At 36.6% G+C, this 22,373-nt stretch overlaps 2 protein-coding genes across 20 annotated transcripts in view; one reads left to right on the forward strand and one right to left on the reverse strand.

Annotated features, from left to right (window-relative positions):
* DCP1B (decapping mRNA 1B) overlaps nt 1-22,373 on the reverse strand; it is a 42,051-nt gene that overhangs the window by 14,060 nt on the left and 5,618 nt on the right. The window contains exons 4-5 of the mRNA XM_042889414.1: nt 6,424-6,490; nt 4,036-4,171 (exon numbers count right to left, since the gene is read on the reverse strand). Coding sequence (XP_042745348.1) covers nt 4,036-4,171; nt 6,424-6,490 — 203 coding nt within the window. The remainder of the gene's footprint in view (nt 1-4,035; nt 4,172-6,423; nt 6,491-22,373) is intronic.
* Nucleotides 16,774-22,373, forward strand: part of CACNA1C (calcium voltage-gated channel subunit alpha1 C) — a 476,152-nt gene continuing 470,552 nt past the window's right edge. For 17 of the 19 annotated variants that reach the window (XM_042889394.1, XM_042889406.1, XM_042889397.1 and 14 more), the window contains exon 1: nt 16,775-17,319. In XM_042889394.1, coding sequence (XP_042745328.1) covers nt 17,190-17,319 — 130 coding nt within the window. In that variant the 5' untranslated portion in view covers nt 16,775-17,189. Of the gene's footprint in view, nt 17,320-22,373 lie in introns of all 19 variants that reach the window. The other 2 variants (XM_042889407.1, XM_042889395.1) reach the window with 1 other exon arrangement.

The following is a 22,373-nucleotide window of genomic DNA, read 5'->3' on the forward strand; positions in this document are numbered from 1 at the left end:
CTTAAATCACTTTGTAACTTCACGTTCTCAGTCAATTTCTGACCAGTGACTTTTGTTGTCACTTGTTCACTTAATGACAATTAAATATCCTACCTACTAATTAGCAGATTAAAACATTTTGATAGTTCAAGTAACTGATTCCTGTAGCCACTATTTGACCTACACTAAAACAGGTGGATATCATTCCCTTTTTATTTTTTTTTTGTTTGGACATATCCTAACCCATTATGATGTTATACAGAACAAACACACACTTCAGTAAGATTAAATATCTCTTCTCTCCCAGATTGCTCTTTTTCTACAGTATGCTGCCTTTTCTTCAACATGCCTCCTCACTGCTATTTTTCAGCACAGGTTTTTAGGGGAAAACACATAAGCACCTACATAAACTTCTTCAACATGACGTATGACATAGTCTTGTATATTTCATAATGAGTTCTGCAGACTTTCAATAAATGCAGTAGGCCCTTATTTCTCCAGGGTATTTTAATAAGCTGAATTCTTCGGAAATAGTGAGTACCTTAGATACCACTGCCATAGCCTACATAGTATCAAAACTAAGTGCTTACAAATGAGAAGTAGGAGTGCTCTTACCAGTGTAAAAGCATTTTTTTAGATGCTATTCATCAGCAAAATGAAAACACAAACTATAGCAGCATATACAGAGGTCTACTGTGGATGACTTTTACTTTTGACTTGGTATAATTTTCATGATTTGATAACATGGCTAGCAGGCTGGTATCCAATACAGGAGTATATACTGACGAAGAAAAGCCTTGTGCTGATTTCTACTACTGAAGCTCAGAATATAAGGTCACTTTGGCACACTGGCAGCATGGCCTAGCTGATGAGTAAATTAGGAACACCATCCTGACACTTAAGCCCCTGCTGGGTGGACAGGTAAAAAAGATACAATCTCCCATCATCATCAAACAGCAAAAAGCAGCTTTCATAGAAATGTCAACATACTCTTTAGTGTTAGAACCAGCAGAGTAATGATGTGCTACAGTACTTTGTGATTACCACATCTTGCTTCAGAGGTCAGTCCTGTAATCATGTGTCTTGTTCAAAGCTATGCCCCTACAAGAAATGTGTACGCAATTAAAAAGTTCTAAGATCAAGCTGAAGACCAAGCAGCATTAGAAAAAAAGGAAAACACTGATCAAAAAGAATAAAGATATTCACTGAGGGTGTTTTAGGCAAGTTTGTCTTAAACGTCTCTGACTACATGAAACAACTGCTCTCTGCTAAAAGATTTCATAGTCTACCTGTGCAATATGAGGCACAAGCTGAATAGGACATTGCCAGAAGAAATCAGGGAATGTTCAAGCATGGTACCATAAGCAGTGCAGCTGTCCAGAAGCAAACGCCATGTCACATCATCAGCTCATGGTCTGTAGCTGAAATCTGACTGAGAAACAAGCTGCAAAGACCTCTCAAGTACAAAAACAAGATGCAAGAAGGCTTGATATCGGGAAAAAACTCTCAGCCAAGATTTGATGGGATTTAGTAGAGCTATGTAGGACAGCTACTGAAACTGAAAGCAACAGAGAACTTTGAAGCTTCACAAACTTAAATGTGGAGAATCCCTGGAAATGTCTAACTGATGTAAAGCAACCACAAGAAGATATCACTGAGCAGACACACGAAAATGTGCAAGGTGCTCTGCAGAAAAGAAAAGCTGGAGGACAAGAACAGTCTTTAAAGAGAGAAGCAGCAAAAAGGATATTCAGACAGAGCCCTCCTTAAGCAAGACATTCACACCCCACTCAGACCATTCAAGATTAGTAGCATACAGTTTGCATCATCCAGCCTGAGTATAGCACTGTGTCCCTAGGAAGGACAGGCCTTCTGGGGAGGTGATGAGCTACTATCAAGTCTTTCATACTGCTAACAAACCAAAAACTATTAGGACAACTGAAAACTTAGAAACTCTATTTCTGTTCAAACAGGGCAGCATCACTGGAGTATTTTGCTCAAAGACAGTGAAGAAGCAATCAACAGAAATAAAAACCAAGAAGCCTCTGCTCACTACCAGACAAGATGTTCTTATCAAATGTTTGTGTCCTCAGTAATGAAGAACGAAGCTTCAGTTACTCTGCTCACATCAACCAGACAAAGCTTATGCACCTCATCTGACATCTCACAGATCAAAGGACAGTGAATTAAATGGGTGAATGCAATCAAGGAACAGGGTTGCACAGAGCTAAAACCACTCTACCTTGTAGTACAAGGCAAGGCACAATGGTTAAGGAGCAACACGTTTTGGTGTACTTTTTCTGTATCCTAGCAGCTCTTCAACTGTTTATCTTCCTAGCCATCATGATCAGGCCTCCTAAAAACACTTCTCATCAGATTTTAAAAATAATATCCTAGGATTTAAAAATTAAGTAGAATTCCTTAGATGCTTGGAAAAAATGATATTCTTATCTTGAGGCTCACAACAATTTAAAGCACCTTATTTTCTGAAATCAAATGGAATTCAGAAAGAACAGCATAATTCATAACTCATCTCAGCATGTTAGCATTGTAAACTTTAAGACATACGTCAACAGGGAAGTAAATGTCATAAGGAGCTGAAAAGGACAAGTGCTATGGAACATATTGACATAAAATACAACAATAGCTGTCATTGCCTTTATCTTTCATGCCCTTCCTAATTCTGTGTTACCAACCAAGCAAGAAAAAGCACACAGTTCATAAGAAGTCAGACAATAGTACTCAAAATGTCCCAGGTGGAAAAGTTTTCATGTTATTTCCCTATCAGCAGAAAGATTAAAGATGAAGTAAGACACAAATCTGGTAAAGATCTTAGCTGCAGAAAAAAAATAAATAAAATCAAGAAACTATAAAACACAGATCTAGAATTTCCTTTCCTTGATCTTGATTTGCTGAGTGTTCATGCAGAAGTGAAAGGTAACTTTTAAAACATGTACTACATCCTTCTCATAGTATCCAATGACAGTCTAATATTTTTCAGGCTTTCCATTTTTAAGGCATTTGGTAAAATTATATTATGAAACATTTAAGTAATCAAATCCCTTTTATTCCTAGACTGGACGCCAATTCAGTTTAAAAATAATAAAAAAGAAAAAGATAGCAGGAGCTGGAAGCGTTTGTTGACTATGAGTACATTAAATCCTTATTACAAACAAAAGAGATCCTAGTTTCAAAATAAACTATACCAACATAAAAAGGGCACAGACATTACCATAACTCAAATAGTTCTTATTTGAGGACAATATGTCATATTTCAGAAAGTGAACTTTTTTTTTGTTACGTTTATGTTTAAAACATACATATTTCTAGACTCTTAGCACTTACGTAATGACCTTTATTACTGCATGGCAATACACATGAAATACTTGAAATAGCAGGCTCTGAAACAATTTGCAGCATATATATGAATAGTTAAAATTATTAAATCTCTATTCCCTAAAGCAAGACATTTTTGATTATCCAATAATAGAGAACATTATTAGTCCATTAGTTACTCTGTGGTTTAGAAGCCTCAGAAGACCAATGCAGCATATGGGATCACACTAGATTTCAACCTTTTCATTTACTTCCAGTAGCGTCTAAGATAGACAATATCTGCAGCTAAAGGCAGTAAGTTCAATGTTAAAGGCTTTCCCTAAGGTAAATCATTTGTGCAAATCACAGAATCTATTAGCAGTTTTGAATATTTCACCCTAAAAAGGGGACACAAATTTCAGGCACTGAAAGCACAAGGTCAAAACAAAAGCCAATTTAGACTTGTTCTTACACCCTAGCATTCATCAAATAATCAAATCTCATTCATGTTCTCCTTTCAGGAGTTACTGACTGAATTCAGTTCTTTCCAATCTTTAGAAAACTCTGACAAAACATACATACTTCCACAAAACAACAGAGCATTCTGTCAAAAAAATTAGTTTAACTTCAAGTAAAATTAGTTTACAGAATAAAAAGTTTTAAAATGTAAAGTTTGAGCAAATTAGCAACGCAGTATCACCAAAAAACAAAAGCTGAGATCTCAGAGATAGCAAATCTCACCTTAGTGTACTCATCTTTGGCCTTGGTAAGCATCCGTAAGATATCCACTTCTTTGTTATTAGCAGAATTCGTGACCATAGGGGACGCTCCTGTTCCTGTGCCCTGCTGTGCTTTCAATTGCTCTTGCTGAGTTAGGCTGAAAACAGGAGGTGAGAGGAGAACACACAAGACAAAAACAGGTAAAATATAAGAAGTTTCACTACAACGACTTTACAAGAATTTGAAAAAAGTATTTTAATTCCCCCACCTCCCAAATTACATAACAATACAGTTAAAAATCTCTATTTAAATATCTATAATAAAGCATAATTTGACCAGATGCAAGGAACATTTTCTTCAATCTTGAATAGACTAGGTCATACCCTAAAATTTCCATAACTCAGTCACAATTTCCATACCCAGAAGGAGCAGGGAACATATAACGTTATTCAGTTCTCCTGGTGATAAAGGATGGCAAACACAAGCAAATCAGTCATTAACTACCAGCAAATGACCAATTTCCTGCCCCAGCTGTTTTATTATTATTGTAGAATGCTGAGAATGAAAAGACACAGCCAATTGGCTGAATGACAGGTTGTTTTTTTTTTTTAATCTATGTGCAACACCACTATTATAAACCACTACACGTGGTTTACAATAGCATGAATTCTCCGCAAACTAGTTTTTATTGTGGTAAATTACCAGTTTGAGAGTACCTAATCACCACCAACTGAAGCTTGAGCTAGTTAACTAAAATTAGCTGTCAAAAAAATGGGTTTCCTAGGGTTCACTGCTTATTTCTGGAAATTCATCCCCATCAATTATTCCTTGGGTCATAACCAAGTCAGTTTAGAGCTGCAGAACGTAGAGCAAAAGCAAAAAAAAACCCAAACAAAACCCCACCACTGTTACAGTCAGTGTTTAACAATGTTTTGTCACTGCAAAATGTAAAGCAGCAGGCAGTTCTTTAAAAAGAGATATATGGGAAACATGACTAACTTCCCATCCAGTAATTTGGAACAAGTCCAATCTGAAACAGAGTGGCAGAAGAATCAACGCACTTTGCTGTGGATTGAGATGTGCAATGATGAGCACATCCTTGCAACAAGATGAGTCCTTGTTTGGACTTGAATTGTAGGACATGAAAATGGGCACTTGATACTTGGGCAATCAGAATTGATGTCACTTCTTCAGCATGCTTCCGGCTACAGAAACATGTTTGCTAACCAGGCTGTTAAGATTGGTATAGATGACATGAAAAGGAAAGATTCACAGCTCTGACTATGCTTTCACATTGCACCCTGTTAGTATCTAATGATGTTGGCTTGACTCTATCAGTTTCTCATGGCTTTTCTGTGATGACAAGGACTGACCTCTAAATCATTCCTCTTCCTATCCCTTACATGAACTGTGACACAATGGTAAGCCCAACCCTCTACAACCCTCTGTACCACAGACAACTACTACATCTAAAGTGTCCATTCCTACACTGTCCCTTTCCTACATATACTCCACATTATGCCTCAAAAAAAAAAAAAAAAAAAAAAAAAAAAAAAAGGAAAAAAAAAGCAGATTATATACGTTGATAAAATCTGTAGGATTTCAGCTCCTTCCTCTTCCAAGCAAGCATGAAAACCTGTAGAAAGTAGTCTTAAGAAAGGAATCATTGCAAACAAGGCAGTCATTAGATCAAGCAGAGGGAAAAACAGAATGAGAACTGTCAATCCTGGACAAATAGAAAAAGCAGTGACAGTGACTAAAATAGCCACTGTGTTGTTAGTTAAAAAGCTATCCATTACATTGTAAGCTTAATACAGTTTTGTACGTAATTCTGATCTCCTGTTTCATTGCAGTATTAAGGTTGTGTAACATAAAATATTCTTAATATGTATATAAGAGTTATGAATTCAAAGCTAATCAAAGCCTTTCTTTATAATCCTAAACCAAAGTGGATTCTTTACATACTGGTAAGAAAGAAAGAAAGAAAGAAGAAATCAACCATGATGTAGAAAAAGGATAAAAACAATAAACGGTATTATTGCAGCATTCCTTCATGATATTCCATACTTACATTGATAAAAGAAGGAAAGCTTCCCAAACTGAGAAACGCATTAACGCCTCCCAACGAATACAACTGTATAAAACAGATCTCTGAATTATCAAGAAACAATTCAGATGAACTTTTACACTTTGATGTAGCTAGAAACCTGCATTGCAAATTATGGAAAAAGTCCTGCAATTATTTCTGAATATATAAAATGCAGGTGTGAGACAATTTTACTTGCAACAAATTCTATACGAGCAGGTTTTAAGTAGAAAGGTACAGCCATCCTAGTAATATAATGTGCATGTATGTACAGAAATACATACATAAAAAAAAGCACAAAGTCTTGTTTACCCGTCACTTACTTTTTCATGAGCTCTGCAATTCTTTGGCATTCTTCCTTATCATAAAACCAAATCCCATATATGGACACTGTAAATGCACATCAAACACAAACTATGAGCATCTTCTCAAACAGCATTTCTACCTGATAGCAGTTCTGCCTGCTAGATACCTAAATATACAGCCTTGTGACCTGTAAGTTTTAGTTTTTATTTCTTTATTTCCCCTTCTATAAAAATGACACCTCAAATTCTCCAGCAAAATCAAAAAGGATCGAAAGGTGTACCTAAGAATGTACATTACAAGTTCTTGAACCCTGGTTGCAGGCAAAGGTACCTCTGATCCTTTTCTTCAAAACACTAAAACAGAGGCTTGTCATTTTTCCCCTTAATGACTTGTCCTCATTGAATTTCCCAGTTGTCATATCATAACGATTAGATCCCAGGGGCTAAGTACTGCAGGCAGTGATGCACAGAAATACATGCAAGACGTGTTCAGTTTTCAACAACCATGGGGCTTATCTCATATACCGTCAAAGTTGTTATGGTAGTATGAACACATCTCTACTTCCTCGTGGATTTCCTGTAATTTTATCAACTAGTTTAACCCCCACAAGTTATTATCTGTATCCAACATCAGGATTAGAAAATCTTCATCTAAATTCAGACTTCTGATTCTGACTTCCACAAAAGTTAGTACCTGCAGCTTTGTCCAGCAACAAGATTTATGTATACTAACAGTTCAAAATTCTCCCATGTACACTCTACTTAACCACCATCGTGGTAATAGCCATAATGGAGCTGTAGCTAGTTAGCTAGCTTTCACAATCACCATAAACAAAGAGCTTTTTCCACCCACCACCTTATTATACAGTTCCTGTTAGCCTGGGAATAAATGTGTAACATTGTCCAGTCATATTCTCGTGAACGATCCAGCCATATTTTTCAATTTTAACCTCAGGTACAAATTTGCTGAGAGAAGGGATAGGAAGAAGCCTATCTTACCTACAGGGTAAACACAGACCTTCCCCTCTGCACCCTGCAATCCCTCTGTAACCTTGTGAAACCTATGCATTCTCCTTATACCAGAAGGTAGCAAATAGGTAACCACCCTGTTTCTCTCCTTCTTCCCCTCCTACTATACTGTAGCAAAAGCTTCCTTTAATGTAAGATAAGGCAGTTTCTAGCATGCCTTCCAACACATTAGGGGCTAGATTCTATTTGCAAGGAGAGGAAGTGGATAGAGTATCTGTTTAAAAAGAATTACAACACCAACACTGATCATGCAATATTTCCTTGCATCAGAGGAATACAAAAGCAATCGCTCCTGCAGTTCCAAAGAACAAACCCATGACATATAAAGTATAAGTTAGCTTTGTTAATATTTGAAAAGAAACTGCATGTGCAGCTGTTTGCAAGACAGAAGTGTAGTACTTATCACCATTTCCCCTCTAATTTTCAGCCACGTGTTGTCTTTGATACAGCCAAAAATAATTCAACTATTTAATACAGAAAAAAAAGTGGTGAAAAGCATTTAAAAAGCTATCCTGTAGACAGACAGTAAGTACCTCCTATAATATATATAGTCCTTTTCATGGCTAAATTTTCAGAAGTTTGATCATGATTTCTGTTATTCACCATAAAAATCACAGGTAATAATATGCCTCAGTGGTTCTAAGATCCACATACAAATGTCCAACAAACGAGCTGAAGTACCTAGATCACTACCTTTTTATAACATGGACGTTAATATCAATACGCCTTTAAAATAGACATTATTATTTTTACATATACCATCAATAATTTAACAATACCATCTACTTTACTGTAGAAAAATATGTGAATAATTAGCAATATACTGTCCTGTAATGCAAAACTACACATCTTTCTAACTCAACATATGGGAATATTTTATGATCTTTTAGTGTTGTCCATACCACAGCCATAAAATTCAGTGCAACAGTGTAGTAGTTTGACAAGTCAAAATCCTTTTAATTAATCAAGATTCTTCTTTGTTATAAGAGAATCTCCAGTGTAGAACAGTACTGATAAAACATCACTGAATGTGCAAGATAGGTTGAACAGCTTCAGTTTTTGGCCAGTTGACCAAACATGTCAGAGGCTATTTATGAATATTTGATAAAATTGAAACCTGTCAGTCGTGCAGAAATACTGCAGTACTTCTGGACATTACAAGTTCAAAGGCTGGAATCAACAGCAGACACAAGCTGGTTTATCTCAATTTGGAGACCAACACAAGTGAACTGTCTGACTACTCCTAAGTAATGGCCCTTCAGATTTTATAGAGTGACAGCTAATAGTTTGAAATGCGACTCATACAAATGCACAACCATTTCAGATTACAGCACAAGGATACTAATTATCATTAAAGTGGCCCACCAAAGCAAGCCACCAATGCAACAATAAATCACATTTTAAGCCAAGCTTAAAGCCAGTATATGGCAGATACATATACCTGCCTTCACCATCGAATCACTCTTGATGCAGAATATCATCCCCTCCGTACTGGTATACACACAAAGGCACACACGATTTCTCACCTCAATCAAAAGGTACTTGCAACCCAGACAAAGAAGCACAGCTGGAAGAATCTTGAGACAGAAAACCCACATCTGCTGAGCATACAACTTTCCCATTCAGCAGCAAGATCTTCCAGAAGCAGGGAATCTTCTTTTTCTCCCTTCCACACTTGCTCCATCAGTCCAGACAGAACAGATGAATACTTCAGAAGTACACTGAGAAAGAACCATGCAGGTGCTCCATTTGTTGCAGCACAATGTACTCTAAATGCTTTCACGCATGGGAGAACAACGTACCAGTGAGGAGACAATACTTTGCTGGTGATCTGAGATACCACGCACCCCAAATATGCTAACTCATGTTTTCATACTGGCTGCTCATCACCTTAGCTAACCATGATGTAAATTCATACAATTCATCCCGCTATACTTACAGAAACAAAAATGGAAATGAAAGAAGTAAAAAACATCTACTGATGATCATGTTCCTCATTAATGATGAACACAAAATGGCAAGCTTTTCTTTTATGTATGACAATGCGTGAAAATCCATGACTAGCAAAAGAAACTGAGATGATTACAAACTGCAACTGTCAAGCTAGGAACCTGGAATGCTCTCCACTAACAAAAAAGATAAACAGACATACAGTGCAAATTTCACTGCAGGCTTTCTAGCACCATGAAAGCACTGTTTCACTGGGATTAAAACTAAAGAGATTATTTTCTTATCCACCCTCCGTCTTATCAGACTGTTGAAAAAACAGAAATCCAGACCTAAATATAATCTGTAGAGTGGTAATGGTAATTTTGCTAAAACATTCACATCTTAACAGTGAATCATTAAATGGTAGAGGTACAAAGCAAAGTCTTCCACTGCAGCATAAATGAAGAAATATTATGTCATTTTTAGGCCCAGCTTCAGCTATCAAGTTATCAAGGAAGAGAGTACCATAAAAAACAAAGAAAGGACAAACCAAAATCAAGTATCTTTTGTTCCCCAAGCGGGAAAGCCACATTAAAATAGCTAACAAAAGACCGATAAATAGAGACTTTTATACTGACAAGATGGCATACATTTAGTCATCCACATTCAACAGCTCCCAACTCATTTGATTTACTAAAAGAAAAGAGATTTAATAATGAATTGATTACAGAAAGGGGAAAAGAGGCACCAAAGTTGTAACACTGTTAACAAGATTAAGTAGTACTAGAAAGACACAATACAGCTATCAAATCAACAAAATACAGTTAATATTGAACTAGAATAAATAGGTTACTTAAATTATCCAGTTGAAAGCATAATTAAAATTAAGGAATATTGATCTTTAGAATTTCTGAATTTTAAAAAGGTAGATTTCTTCTTCTAGTACATACTCAAATATTGCATCATCAATTTTGCCAGACCTACTGCAAAAAAGACCCAACTGTAGGTCACACAATCAATGAGCTCCTAACTTAAAACATGACTTAAGACATTTTACTCTAAGGCAAATGCAATCCCTTTACCTGCAATAGAGTATTTAAGATTACTATATAGCCACATGATGTTCAATGCACTTTGCTCAGGCTCAAGTACAGGAGACTTGGCCCACTCAAGCTCAACATCCTGCTCCACAGGATAAAGCAAAACAGGATTGCAACAAAGGAAAGAGGGTTTAAAATATCTGCAGTTAAGTCAGCTGCACTCTGTCTCTGAAAGCTGAATACCATCTCTGACGCCATCCCTCAGATATTATGCAATGGTACGCAAGTTGTGAAATGTCATCATAAGTGGCTGTCACTGAGCGTGTATGCTTCACATTCAGTTCTTGATGTGAAATCCTAAACCTGAGTGTAAGATCTGAGGGCATGACCTGCAAAAACACCAGCTACTTACAAACGCAGCTGAAGTCTGTAGGAAGCGGTTTTGAACATATGAATGATAAATATATTGGAAAAATTGCACCAGAATAATTTAGAGTCACACAGTGCACTCAATGGATCTCTGTGATTTTAACCACCATGCCCCATGATCCCAACTGTAAAATAGAAAAAATAATACTTCTAATCCATCAAAGTGCAACAAGTTATCAGCTATTATACTGACGAGTGTCACAGACAGCAGCAAAAGAAAAACAACCAATAGTTCTGTCCCTGCTACAGAACTTCCACAGCAGACGATAAAGCAAGAAGCCCACGTGTAAGTAATGAAGAAGAAACAGAATTCTGAGTAGCCACTCCACATGAACATTGTTCAGACTGTTCAGTGACTGAAGCAAGTCTTTACTGCAGAAGATTATGATCATAGAATTTAAAATTCTGTGAGTAAAAAAGGGAGATTGCACCAACAGCCTTAACTTCAGCATCTGTTAGTTTAGGAGAGCTCAGTTTTGCAGCTTTTTAAATGCAACGTTTTGTTTAGCTTGAACAAAATACTAAGAAAAAAAACACCATAATGATGTGGCATATAAACAGGATCACACCCCTCAGGTCTCCTTTCTTTCTGCTGTAGAAAGCAGTAAATATAAATAAACATAAATAAAACAAATGCCTTTGTTACTTAACACTGGAAATAGAGATTAGATTTATCTTGTTGTTTCTGGAAATTCTCAGAAATCAACATTTTCACAGCATCCTAAGCACAAAAATGCCAAGAAACTGAAGCAGTACAAGAATTTTCAATCAACATAAAACTGTGTTTTGATATGAGCTTAACTTCAGTTCCTAAAAAACTGGGGAAAGAAACATATCTGTCAAAGTACTGAACGCTTGCTCTTTCATTTAAAAGCTGATAATGTCCCTGGTTCCATAATCTGGGTGACTTTTATACAGCCAAGGAAAGGAATGGTATTTGCTGTGCAAACCCAAGGATGTTTCACAGAATTACAAAGGTTGGAAGCGACCTCTCGAGATAATCAGTCCAACCCCCTGCTAATTCATGTTCCTTACAACAGGTTCCAAAGGAAAATGTCCAGGTGGGTTTTGAATATCTTCAGAGGAGACTCCACAACCTCTCTGAGCAGCCTGTTCTGGCACTCTGTCACCCTCAAAATAAGTATTCCCTTGTGTTCAGATGGAACTTCCAGTATTCCAGTTTGTGCCCATTGCCCCCTGCTCTGTCGCTGGGCATCACTGAAAAGAGCCTGGCCTCATCCACTTGACTCCTGACCATTAGATATTTATAACTGTTGATAAGATAGTCCTGCTAGCAAGGGGGCTGGGGAGCAGAAAAGCTGGGAGGGACAGAACCAGGACAGTTGGTTAGAGAATGGAGAGTGACTGGTAACACTAAAAGTCAAGAACAGGTTCCCAACCATTGTCTGCTTATACCTTAAACACTCTTTTTTTTTTTTTTTATTTAATGGACTTTTAAATATTCCTATAACCTTCCACCAGTCAGGCAATTTGGCTGACCAACTCATAGATGTCCAGATATAGTGCCACAAAATATTCTGATGGTTATAAAATCATATCTGCTCTAATCTATGGAGACAGCCTGACTTCAGGCAGATTTTCAAGCAAATATATTGGAAAATAAAAGAAAGCAAAACAATACAAAACAAAAAACAACCAAAAACCCCCATCGACTCTGTAGCAATCAAAAGAATGACTGACTAGAATGTCCGTTAAATAGTTTCAAGACTAAAATTATGCTAGCTTTGTAGGAAACTTTAAATCCCAATGCTCCATTTATTCCCATAAAGCTCAGCAGATGCAAGAGTTCATCAGCGGCTTCTTTACTGTTTGAAAAAGATCCCAAACTCAATTTGCAACATTTACCTTAAAATTGTGTTCTTATGATGCAACAAGTTATTTTGGTCATGACACAGGAATAGAATCTACGTTATGATCCATCTGGCCCAGTGCACTTTTTTTCCACTTGTATCCCCTGTCATTGCAACATCATTTCCAAGTAATTTTTAAATCATGATGATTCACGACACTGAAATTGAGGCAGGAAGTCTGTCTCTAGGGGCCAGGCTATCAATTTCTTAAATAAGAAGTTGTTCTTAATAAATCCTTTATTGTTCTTATAAATTGCTCTTCAGCAACAAGTGGTTTGCATTACTTCTTCACAATAGACTTCTGAAACATCGACGGGAACGGAGCTCCACTGCTTTTTGTAATGGAAATAATTAGAGTCTCATTCAAGGAGCATATATGCTCCACACAAAGAAATGTTAAGACAAACACATGGTGGGTGAAATTATCATTCTGTTTTTGATATAGAAATATGATAGACACTGACTTTGAAAAATTAAGCAAAGAAGTCTTTTGCAAGGCTAAAAAGTCAGCCCCAAAATTCTAAATCAACAAAAGCAACCTTCCTGTGAAAAAAAGAATCTCACCAGAGGACGGCTTAGTTGAAAAGAAGTTCAGCTCCTCAACATCTAAAACTACGACTTCTACTAGCTTAGCAGTGCCCTATTATCTAGGCTACAAATCATTAAAAAGGTCTTCAGTGCACACCAAAATGAAGTCAGACCCTCATCTACATGAATGATGAGAACAGAACACAAAATGCAATTACACAAATCCACACTAAATATATATCTATAACTTCTATGAGCAGAAAAGCTTACAATAACGTATCATCACCACAAGTAAAAGAGAGGAAATTAGAAATTAGGCTCTCGACTCTTTGTACAGAATCATGCCCAGCAGTAGCTAAGAGCAATGAGAACACTCTCCAATCAAGAAGGTTATGACATTGCTTTTCCATCCAGAAGAAAGCTTGTTTATATTTCAGAGAATACAAAGGAGTTCTGCCCTTGCCTTTTCAATGTCTTGTCTTTATATTTCCATCCTGCTTTCCACTAGGTTAAGGAAAGCGGCAACTACAGTTGAGTATCCAGGGACTCGGTCCTGTTACAATAAAGCTTTCTCCACTGTAAATAACACACACTGTGGTGTGGCAGAGGACACAGATGGATTTGAATATTCATTTATGATTTAGTCAAACAGAGGAATACGTTTCCAATGTGCATCTCCGATGTACCTGCCATGGGACATAGTAAATCTTTATTTCCAGAGCTACAGTCAAGTTCAAGGGCAAGTCACTTTCCAAACTATGCTGATGTCATTTATATATATATATATATATTTCCCTTCAATAAAAAAGAACAAAGAATATTTAAACTTTAAAAAGGTGTTCAATAGCATATCATTCCTTTTCCCTGAAGCCTGAGTATATACTATTAATCAGATTGATGACCCCAAATTACTGAAAATATATTTGCTAATCTGAAAGATCTTAAAATGTTAATTTGCAACAACAAAAGTCTAAACTGTTTGAACATATACACACCTTTGTTCTTGTAACAATTGACATCTAAAAATATCATGGTATAGCCAAGTTTCTTTTTAAAATTCATCTTCTCATTTGTACATTTTGTACATGCCACCATTTTAGGAGCAAGCAACTTGCTCATTTTTCCCACACTATCTCTTCATTTCTGAAATACAAAAACCATGTAGAAATAAGTAACTATAAAGTGAACTACTCTTTCTGACATCCCAAATATTCATATTTACAGCATCTCTTAAATATTTGCTTTTGCTTTCACAGCCTGTTAACATGTTATATTCAACACATTAATAGTCTCTATTTCTCTGTCGCAATTCCTTTTGCTTTAGTCAGCTGTGACACTGACTGAAATAACACCTTTTTTCTGTATTGCTGTTACAAATTTTTAAATATATCTGATTTTTAGAAAATACAATACAGTTCAATGGACACAGTAAAGCCATTTACCTACCACAACTGGAATATACTTAATACTTTGTCTAGTAGTAAATGGCTTTACTGTGTCAGAACTTGTGAGCAGGCTGTACTTTCAGGTCAGGCTTCAATAGACATCTGCACCTTGTAGCATTTATCACTCACATATGACCACTGCATTTTTATTTGTTCAAAATGGAAGGATCATTACATTTTATCTTTTGGAGCTTAATTAAAAAAAAGAAAGTTTAAAGCATATCTTGTGACCTATTTTTTTCTTGTGAAAGTTGCAACTGCATAGTTTCTTTCATAAAGACACAAATGCCATCTCTCTGAACTACCTTATTGCTTCTTTATTTTACCAAATACATGCACACCTTTTAAAAACAATTCTAACTACTGAAGTTAATTGTTCAGATTACCATAGCAATCCAGTGACTTTTCTACTTTCTTCCAACACAAGTGTGGGTTCTTGTACAGTGGGAAAAACAAGAACATACTTCTGAGATCAAGTTTGTTATGACAAAAATAATTTAAACTGTTAAAATGTTTCAAGCATGTAGTCCAACAGGTGAAAGCATCACAAATTATCAAATTAATTTTCTATTAGCAGTTAGAGATTTCAAAATACTGAAGCAGCACTGGGGTATATACCCTACAATTTATGAGTAGCTGAGTACGGAATTTAGAGGTACGTTTCCATTCAGATTAAAAACTGCAGTTGTGCACTGGGTGATTTTCATTACAGCAACGGCATATTTTCATACAGAAAGTGAAAGTGCATCATTTGACTTTGCTTCAGAAGTATTACATCACGTGCACGGTCCTTTTGGAATAAAACATTCATAATCATCTTCTGCTTCCCCATTCTATCCCCTCCTGCTTTTAACTCTTAGCATCCATCTAAACCTTAACTTTGTTTTCTGTACAATAAAGACATACAAAATGTTAACGAGAGAGAAGCCAGGAAAAACATAAAAATACCACAAAAGTAAAGAGATGTCAATTAAAAAAGAAATAAAGCACTGCACGCAGGTACCATAATTTAAATAAAAATACACTGTTAGTTCTTTTATAATTACGAAAACCTGTCTAGTAAGAGATGCTACGCATTCCTGTGTAGAGGATTTAGTACTGTGTGTCGAAAAGCAAATAAACCTGAAATTTTACAGAAAGGCAGTTTGTTTGGCAGAGAGAAAAAAATTGGTGGAATTCATCAAACTTAAAATCTATATCCTGTCTAAGACAATGAGCAGCACCAGATGATTCACAGGAAGAACCTTTATAGTTCCTCTGTTGTTGACTTCTGACCCAAAGCATGTGTCTTGCATCACTTTTTTTTCTTCCTGGCTACAGGATCTCTGGCTGCTTTTATTCATATAAATAATCTCTCTGCTATGCAAAAGGATTACTGGAAGAGGCTCTAAAAGGCTTAGGAGTACATTCAACCAAAATAATGAAGCCAGCAGGTACAAGCCACATTTTTGGTGAAGACTGACTAAAAAAATATTTTACTCCATTGAGATTTAATATTTTATCAAATTTTACCACGACAAGTTCTGCACTGCAAAATAACAAAGGAACTGCAACCATAATCGTTAAAGTAGAGCAGATACCAAATACTAATTCCAACACACTTAGTAGTTTGTATGCCACTTGAGACAAAAAAGCAGCATTGCGTTTGCAGCCTTAGTGGAATTCCACTGGAACAGTAACACCGGCTTTCTGTATGTAACACATTCCTTGTCCTTTAAAGGGTATGCTATCTTATACTTGCGAAGGATTTCTTTTTCTCCTCCTGCAATTGAAGAATATTGCTTATTTCTGATTTAAGGCTTGTTTTGACGAAGACCGAGCTGATGAGGCACTCAAGAGCTTGTATTAAATCAGTAATAGACAGAAGTGGGCAGCTTGTATATGCACTGTGGGATACACTTGTTCCTATATTTATCTTTTGTGTTTTGAGAGAAGGTTACAAATATTTTTATATATATACACACACACATAAAAGAGCGAGAGTGAGCAAGCTCACATTCCAAGAGAAGTTTTCTGGCTATGTCAGGACTGAAGTCCACCCCTTGCTAGACAAACCTATTTTTTTCAAACACAAGAGGATATTATCAGAGAAGTCCGTGCTGATATACAGAAACCAGAGATCGCCATGGCTCGGTGAGGTGACGAGCTGACGGGTGGATGGCGCCCATTATCTCCACTTCTCAGTCCTGAAAAAGTTTTCCTGAAAAACCGCAAGGGGAGGAGAAGGCACCAACAGAACATAAGGAACACAATACAAGAAGAGGATTAGGAGTGAGGAGCAAGGAAAGGAAGAGCAAGATAGATATTGTGGAGGCTTCAGAGAGCTAAAAAGTAGTTTTTAGATGAAAGGACCAAGTTGTCAGTAGCTCTGGTTTTTGGTTTTTAAGTTCTGCGCAAGGCTATTACATACAATAGCTGCATTAGGAAACAATCGTCTAAAAGGAATTTACCTCCTTTATATTGGGAAAATATATTCAACTCAGTGGTTTCAACGCTTCTTGGAATTTTAAAACATGTTTCAAGCCTTTGTTCGGCAAGCATACCAACCGCTATCCAGCCACCAGCAAGGGGAATCTGAAACCAAGTACAAGGGGAAGCTGGTGCATGAAACTCAGCTCAACTGCTTCTACATCAAACCTGGAGGTAAGGGAGCAATTCAGATTTGTGTGCATGCAAACCGTACTGGTATCTGTCTGCTTAGATAAGTATTCCCTTTCTACATAAATAGAGCAGTCTGTATGATGTATGAAATAACACCAGTAATGTCGGTAAATAGTTGGGGATAAGGTACTGAAAATGCCTGTGTGTGTGACAATACTTAGGGAATTTTGGTAATTGTCACATCTGTGGAGTTGAGCAGACAGCTTCTCTTGTTAACATGCTGTCTTTTGAGCATCTGTTGAAAGTTCCTTTTTCACTTCCACTTTCACACTGGAGCAAAAACTAAAGGAGAAAGAAAGGCACACAGGTATAAGGAACAGAAAGTAAAGAGGCTAAGAGATTTAGAACATACTAAAGCTTAACATATGAAATAGATACCTATTGTGTAAAGGGAGTGAACTCTATAGATACAGATGCCTATTGTGTATGGGAGTGAACTCCAAAAACCAACTAGTTCTACAATATTTTCAATTGCAGAATGCATTTACACTGGCCTGGAAACATCCAGTATTTTATGCTGTACAAGGTGGAGGGTATGAAAGACAGGGTATATAGGTAGTCATGTGAAGATAACACTCTCTAAAAGTAAAAAAAAAAATCTGCTCCAACTTTAACTCTTGAGTTTTACTGCATCATATGCCTATCTTATCTTGAAGAGATGTCCGGAATTCCCAGTGCTTGCAGTACACTCTCAGCAGTAAATGTCCAGACCAGCTAATATGTTGCTTATGTGACAATATCCATAAATGGGAAGCAAAGACCGCTTAGCAGATACAAACAGTGAGACTCCTTCCTTTCTGTTCAGAATACAATCCACAATTGCAGGATGCTTGAACGATGCTTTTAATTCTATTTCATACATTTTTCCTACCAATTTGCTTGCCCGAACAGCAACAATTCCACCATATTCAGAATAATTATCAGCCACTAAAAAACTACTAAAAAACTTTATTACCTTATCTCCTTAGACTATTTATTTTTCCTCATGATATACACTCAAATCAGAATCCATCATTCTACATAGTCAAAAATTTACGTTAGCAGTACTGCACTTCTGTCCTTGTACTTTTTACCACCATCATCACGACTGAAACTGTTAGAGCAAGAAGATGGCTGCAGTCATCATGGCTGCAAGACCTACTATCTTGAGAAAACCAAATTCACAAACACAAAGTGTTCTAAACTGTTTGCTCTTCACGGCCAAAGTCTTCCACAACTGCAATCAAATCCTTAAGGTAGGAAGCGTGAGGAGGAAACAACAAAAATGTCCTTTAAGTCTGAATTGAAACCCTGTGTAACTGAGCTGAATCGGGCAGGGTGAAAAGGAATATGGTTTTATCCATCAGAGCAGATGCCTTAAGGATAAGGTCTTCAATTTCCACTGAAAAATAAATACACTGTATCTGTAGGTAAGCGTGTTGAATAAGAAAAAAAGAAAGAAAGAAAAAACACTTCAGAAATACAAGCACAAAGAGTTTTGTTTAAAACAACAACAACAAAAAAACAAACAGAAAAAAAAAAACAAAATAGAATCATACAATTCCTCCTCTTGATCCAAACTCTAAAAACCTCAATTTGCAATCATTGAACTACACTTAGTTTTCATGATAAGCACAAAAAATCCTGCGTACTGGAAAACAGGATCAACCAATACCTGCTGATTATTTATTTTTGCAGTGATTTCTGCATACACACACACAAACACATCTTTTCTTAATAAATAAACAACCAAATCATCCTGTCCCCTTTCAGAGGTCACACTACATAAAAATCCAATCCAATTTCCATAGCATCAAGCAGTTTAGCAACAGATTTCAAAACCAGATGCATCTGACTGAATACTCTAAAACAGGCATGCTAGCTAATTGCTAGAGAAAAGATCAGGACTCCTGGCCTTAAAAGTCTCCTTTCTTAGGCTAGCACTGCTGTACGCCCATCTATGCTTGCATACAAAATACAGTTTAATTATGCCATAAAGTTATCATATTGTTTTTACATCTCTATAAGTAAGCATTAAGGACTTGTAGGTACCCTTGAAAATTTGAATATGAGACAGAAATGCCAACATTTAATATAGAAGCACACCTACTTTATGGTTCTAAGCATAAAAGTGCAAAGTAAAACCTATGTCATTCCTAAAGGGGTAGATTATTCTTCCTGATATTTTGATTTTTTATTTTTTTAAAGCACAATAGCATACCACAGAACACAAAGGAAGGCACTAAGCAGGAAATATAGCAAAGTAATAATGCTTTCACATATGCTTTTATAGACCAGGCTAAGAACAGATAATTTCTGCAAGCAGTTGCAAGGAAGACAGAACCTCATACAGAAAAGAAAAATAACCAAAAATTTATAGTCACTATGCAACAGACAAGTAAATAAAACAGAAGGAGGGATAAATTTGCTTTGAAAAAATTTGCACATACAATGAACTATAAGACACTTAAGCCACACAGATGCTAAAAAAGGTTTTTAAAAACATGCATGTAACGTGACAGTTAATCCTGTCAGTCATCTTAATTTTCTGATTTTAGAAGCAACACTGCAATGTTAATGTACTTTTGATATGAATATTTTCCTTTCAAAAAGGAAAAATAACATCTGTTAGGATATTATTTTAATATAAAACCTTAGGATTTGAATGTTCTCAGCAAAACCAAGGTTTCAATCAGAGGTAAAGAATATCCCTGGAGAACAATCCTGACCTCAGCTGCTGTTCCTGCCCAGCTGGAGGCAGGATGAATTTTTATTACTGATCAAAGGAGAGGTGGTAGAAGGGAAAGGAGGAGGAGCTACTTTTTTCCAAGACAAAAATGTCTCCCAAGGACAGTACCTCAAGTAAAACACACAAATTTGTATTCTAAGCAAACGTCAGTGGTTGATCCAGGCAAGCTTTTAGAAATAAAATCAGCCAAATCTGGTTAGCAAGAAGAGATTTATAATACTGAATTATAGAATATATAATCTATGACAGAACAAGAATAAATTTCAGGGTAAAGCAGACACTTATTCATGCTATATTCAGTTTTACACATCACCCAAATTCTACTACTGTGGTCTCCTCTTTTATCTTGGGAAGTAAACTTCTCATACTCTTCTAATCAAGCTGCTCCTTACAAGAAAAATATTACCATTAGTCTACCTGCAGGATCAATGAGTCTTCCAACATGCCTACAGAATCAGGACACATTAGCTATTCAGTATATATTTATAACAATATATAAACATTGGAAGAATTAACGAAAGGGACCCGAATTAGCCTCCCAAGACGATGAATTCTTCTGTTTGAGAGTGCTCTAGTATGCTGCAACACAGAATCTACAGATGAAAAGTTTAAGAAATATATATACAGTTACCTTTTCCTAACATTTTACAATCATTTGCCTTGAAACACAAACCTACATTTGGGGAAAAAAAAAAATCATGTAAAAATGGTTATGACATAGGAGGGAGAAAAAACAATAGCAACAATAAAACCCACCCATGACAAAGTTTAAGCTGCTTCTTTGGCAAACTTTCAGTCTCGTCTACCAGAAGTCTTTGCAGTATAGAAATCTAGAAGAATGATGTCAGTTGTTTAGGGTTCTGACAAACAGAAGGTGGCAAGTTAAACTGAAATTATTACGAGGTACCTTTATGAGAAGCAAGCACGTCTGATCTGCCTGTGTAGCACTTCCTGGACTTCTACAAAACCTGATATTCAATAGAATATGTCACATCTGGCTAGAAAGCTTCATTCACTTTCAATTTTAATAGATAGCATGACCAAAGGCCTTGCTACAAATATGACACAGAATGCACAAATGGACACAGAATCTGGTCAGATTCTATTTGTAGAATTGGTGAGACTATTTGTAGAGCTTCCAAAGTTTCTTTCTCCACTTCCTGTAGTACAATAATCAGCAGTGGTAACTGGCATACAAGCTCCTTATAAGCTGGATCTGGTATCTTTTTCTGGCAGCTGAAACACACAAGGTGTACTGAGCTCTAACATATGCAACTTTCCTCAATTACCCCATGTTCGATAAGCATGAAAAACAGTATTCAGTGATGAAATTGTACATCAGTCAACATAAGAAATAATTTGCTAGCCCAGCATACAATCTCATACACCTAGTACAAAATACACCATTGGGAACAGTTGCAAGTAAATTATTGTATAGTTGACCACTGCTAGAAGGAGGAACTGAAGTTATTTCACCCAACAATTTACAGTTATGCATTTTTCTGAACTATATCACATTAACCAACATCAAGCTTCAAGCAAGAGGTTCCAAATGTTCTTTTTCTGCAATAAGCACCACCAAAGGTTAAGGAAAAAAGTATTAATTACGTAGATAAGATTACTCAAATATATAATCCAGGAAATACTTTAAATTTTTGAAATCATTAGATGATAAATAAAGCAGTACTGTCTTATTTGCACGCAGAAAGTATCTGAAACTGTGGTTAACTAACAATGTCTACAAATAACATGGAACATATTTTGCAGAATCATAGAATGGCCTGGGTTGAAAAGGACCACAACGATCACCTAGTTTCAACCCCCTGCTATGTGCAGGGTCACCAACCACCAGACCAGGCTGCCCAGAGCCACATCCAGCCTGGCCTTGAATGCCTCCAGGGATGGGGCATCCACAACCTCCCTGGGCAACCTGTTCCAGTGTGTCACCACCCTCTGTGTGAAAAACTTCCTCCTAATATCCAACCTAAACCGTTCCCCTCTCAATTTCGATTCCCCCTTGTCTTATCACTATCCACCCTCATAAACAGCTGTTGCCCCTCCTATTTAAACGCTCTCTTCAAGTATTGGAAGGCCATCTCACTTATTTGACTGATGTGCTCTTTGTTTCTTGTTGGAATTAAAGATTTCTTCTGGCATTAAACATGCTATAACCTGTATCTAACTCTTTCGGCTTTGAAATGAATAACTCTTACACCTGCCTGACTAGATTTTCCAAACCAAACTTTTCTGTGAAAGAGTGGATCAGTGCACTCATTTACTTGCATGGATCCCAACACCAACCCCCAAA

Source organism: Lagopus leucura, unplaced genomic scaffold, assembly GCF_019238085.1.
Source record: "Lagopus leucura isolate 7727_CA_CO unplaced genomic scaffold, USGS_WTPT01 Super-Scaffold_100159, whole genome shotgun sequence".
Taxonomy (NCBI): domain Eukaryota; kingdom Metazoa; phylum Chordata; class Aves; order Galliformes; family Phasianidae; genus Lagopus; species Lagopus leucura.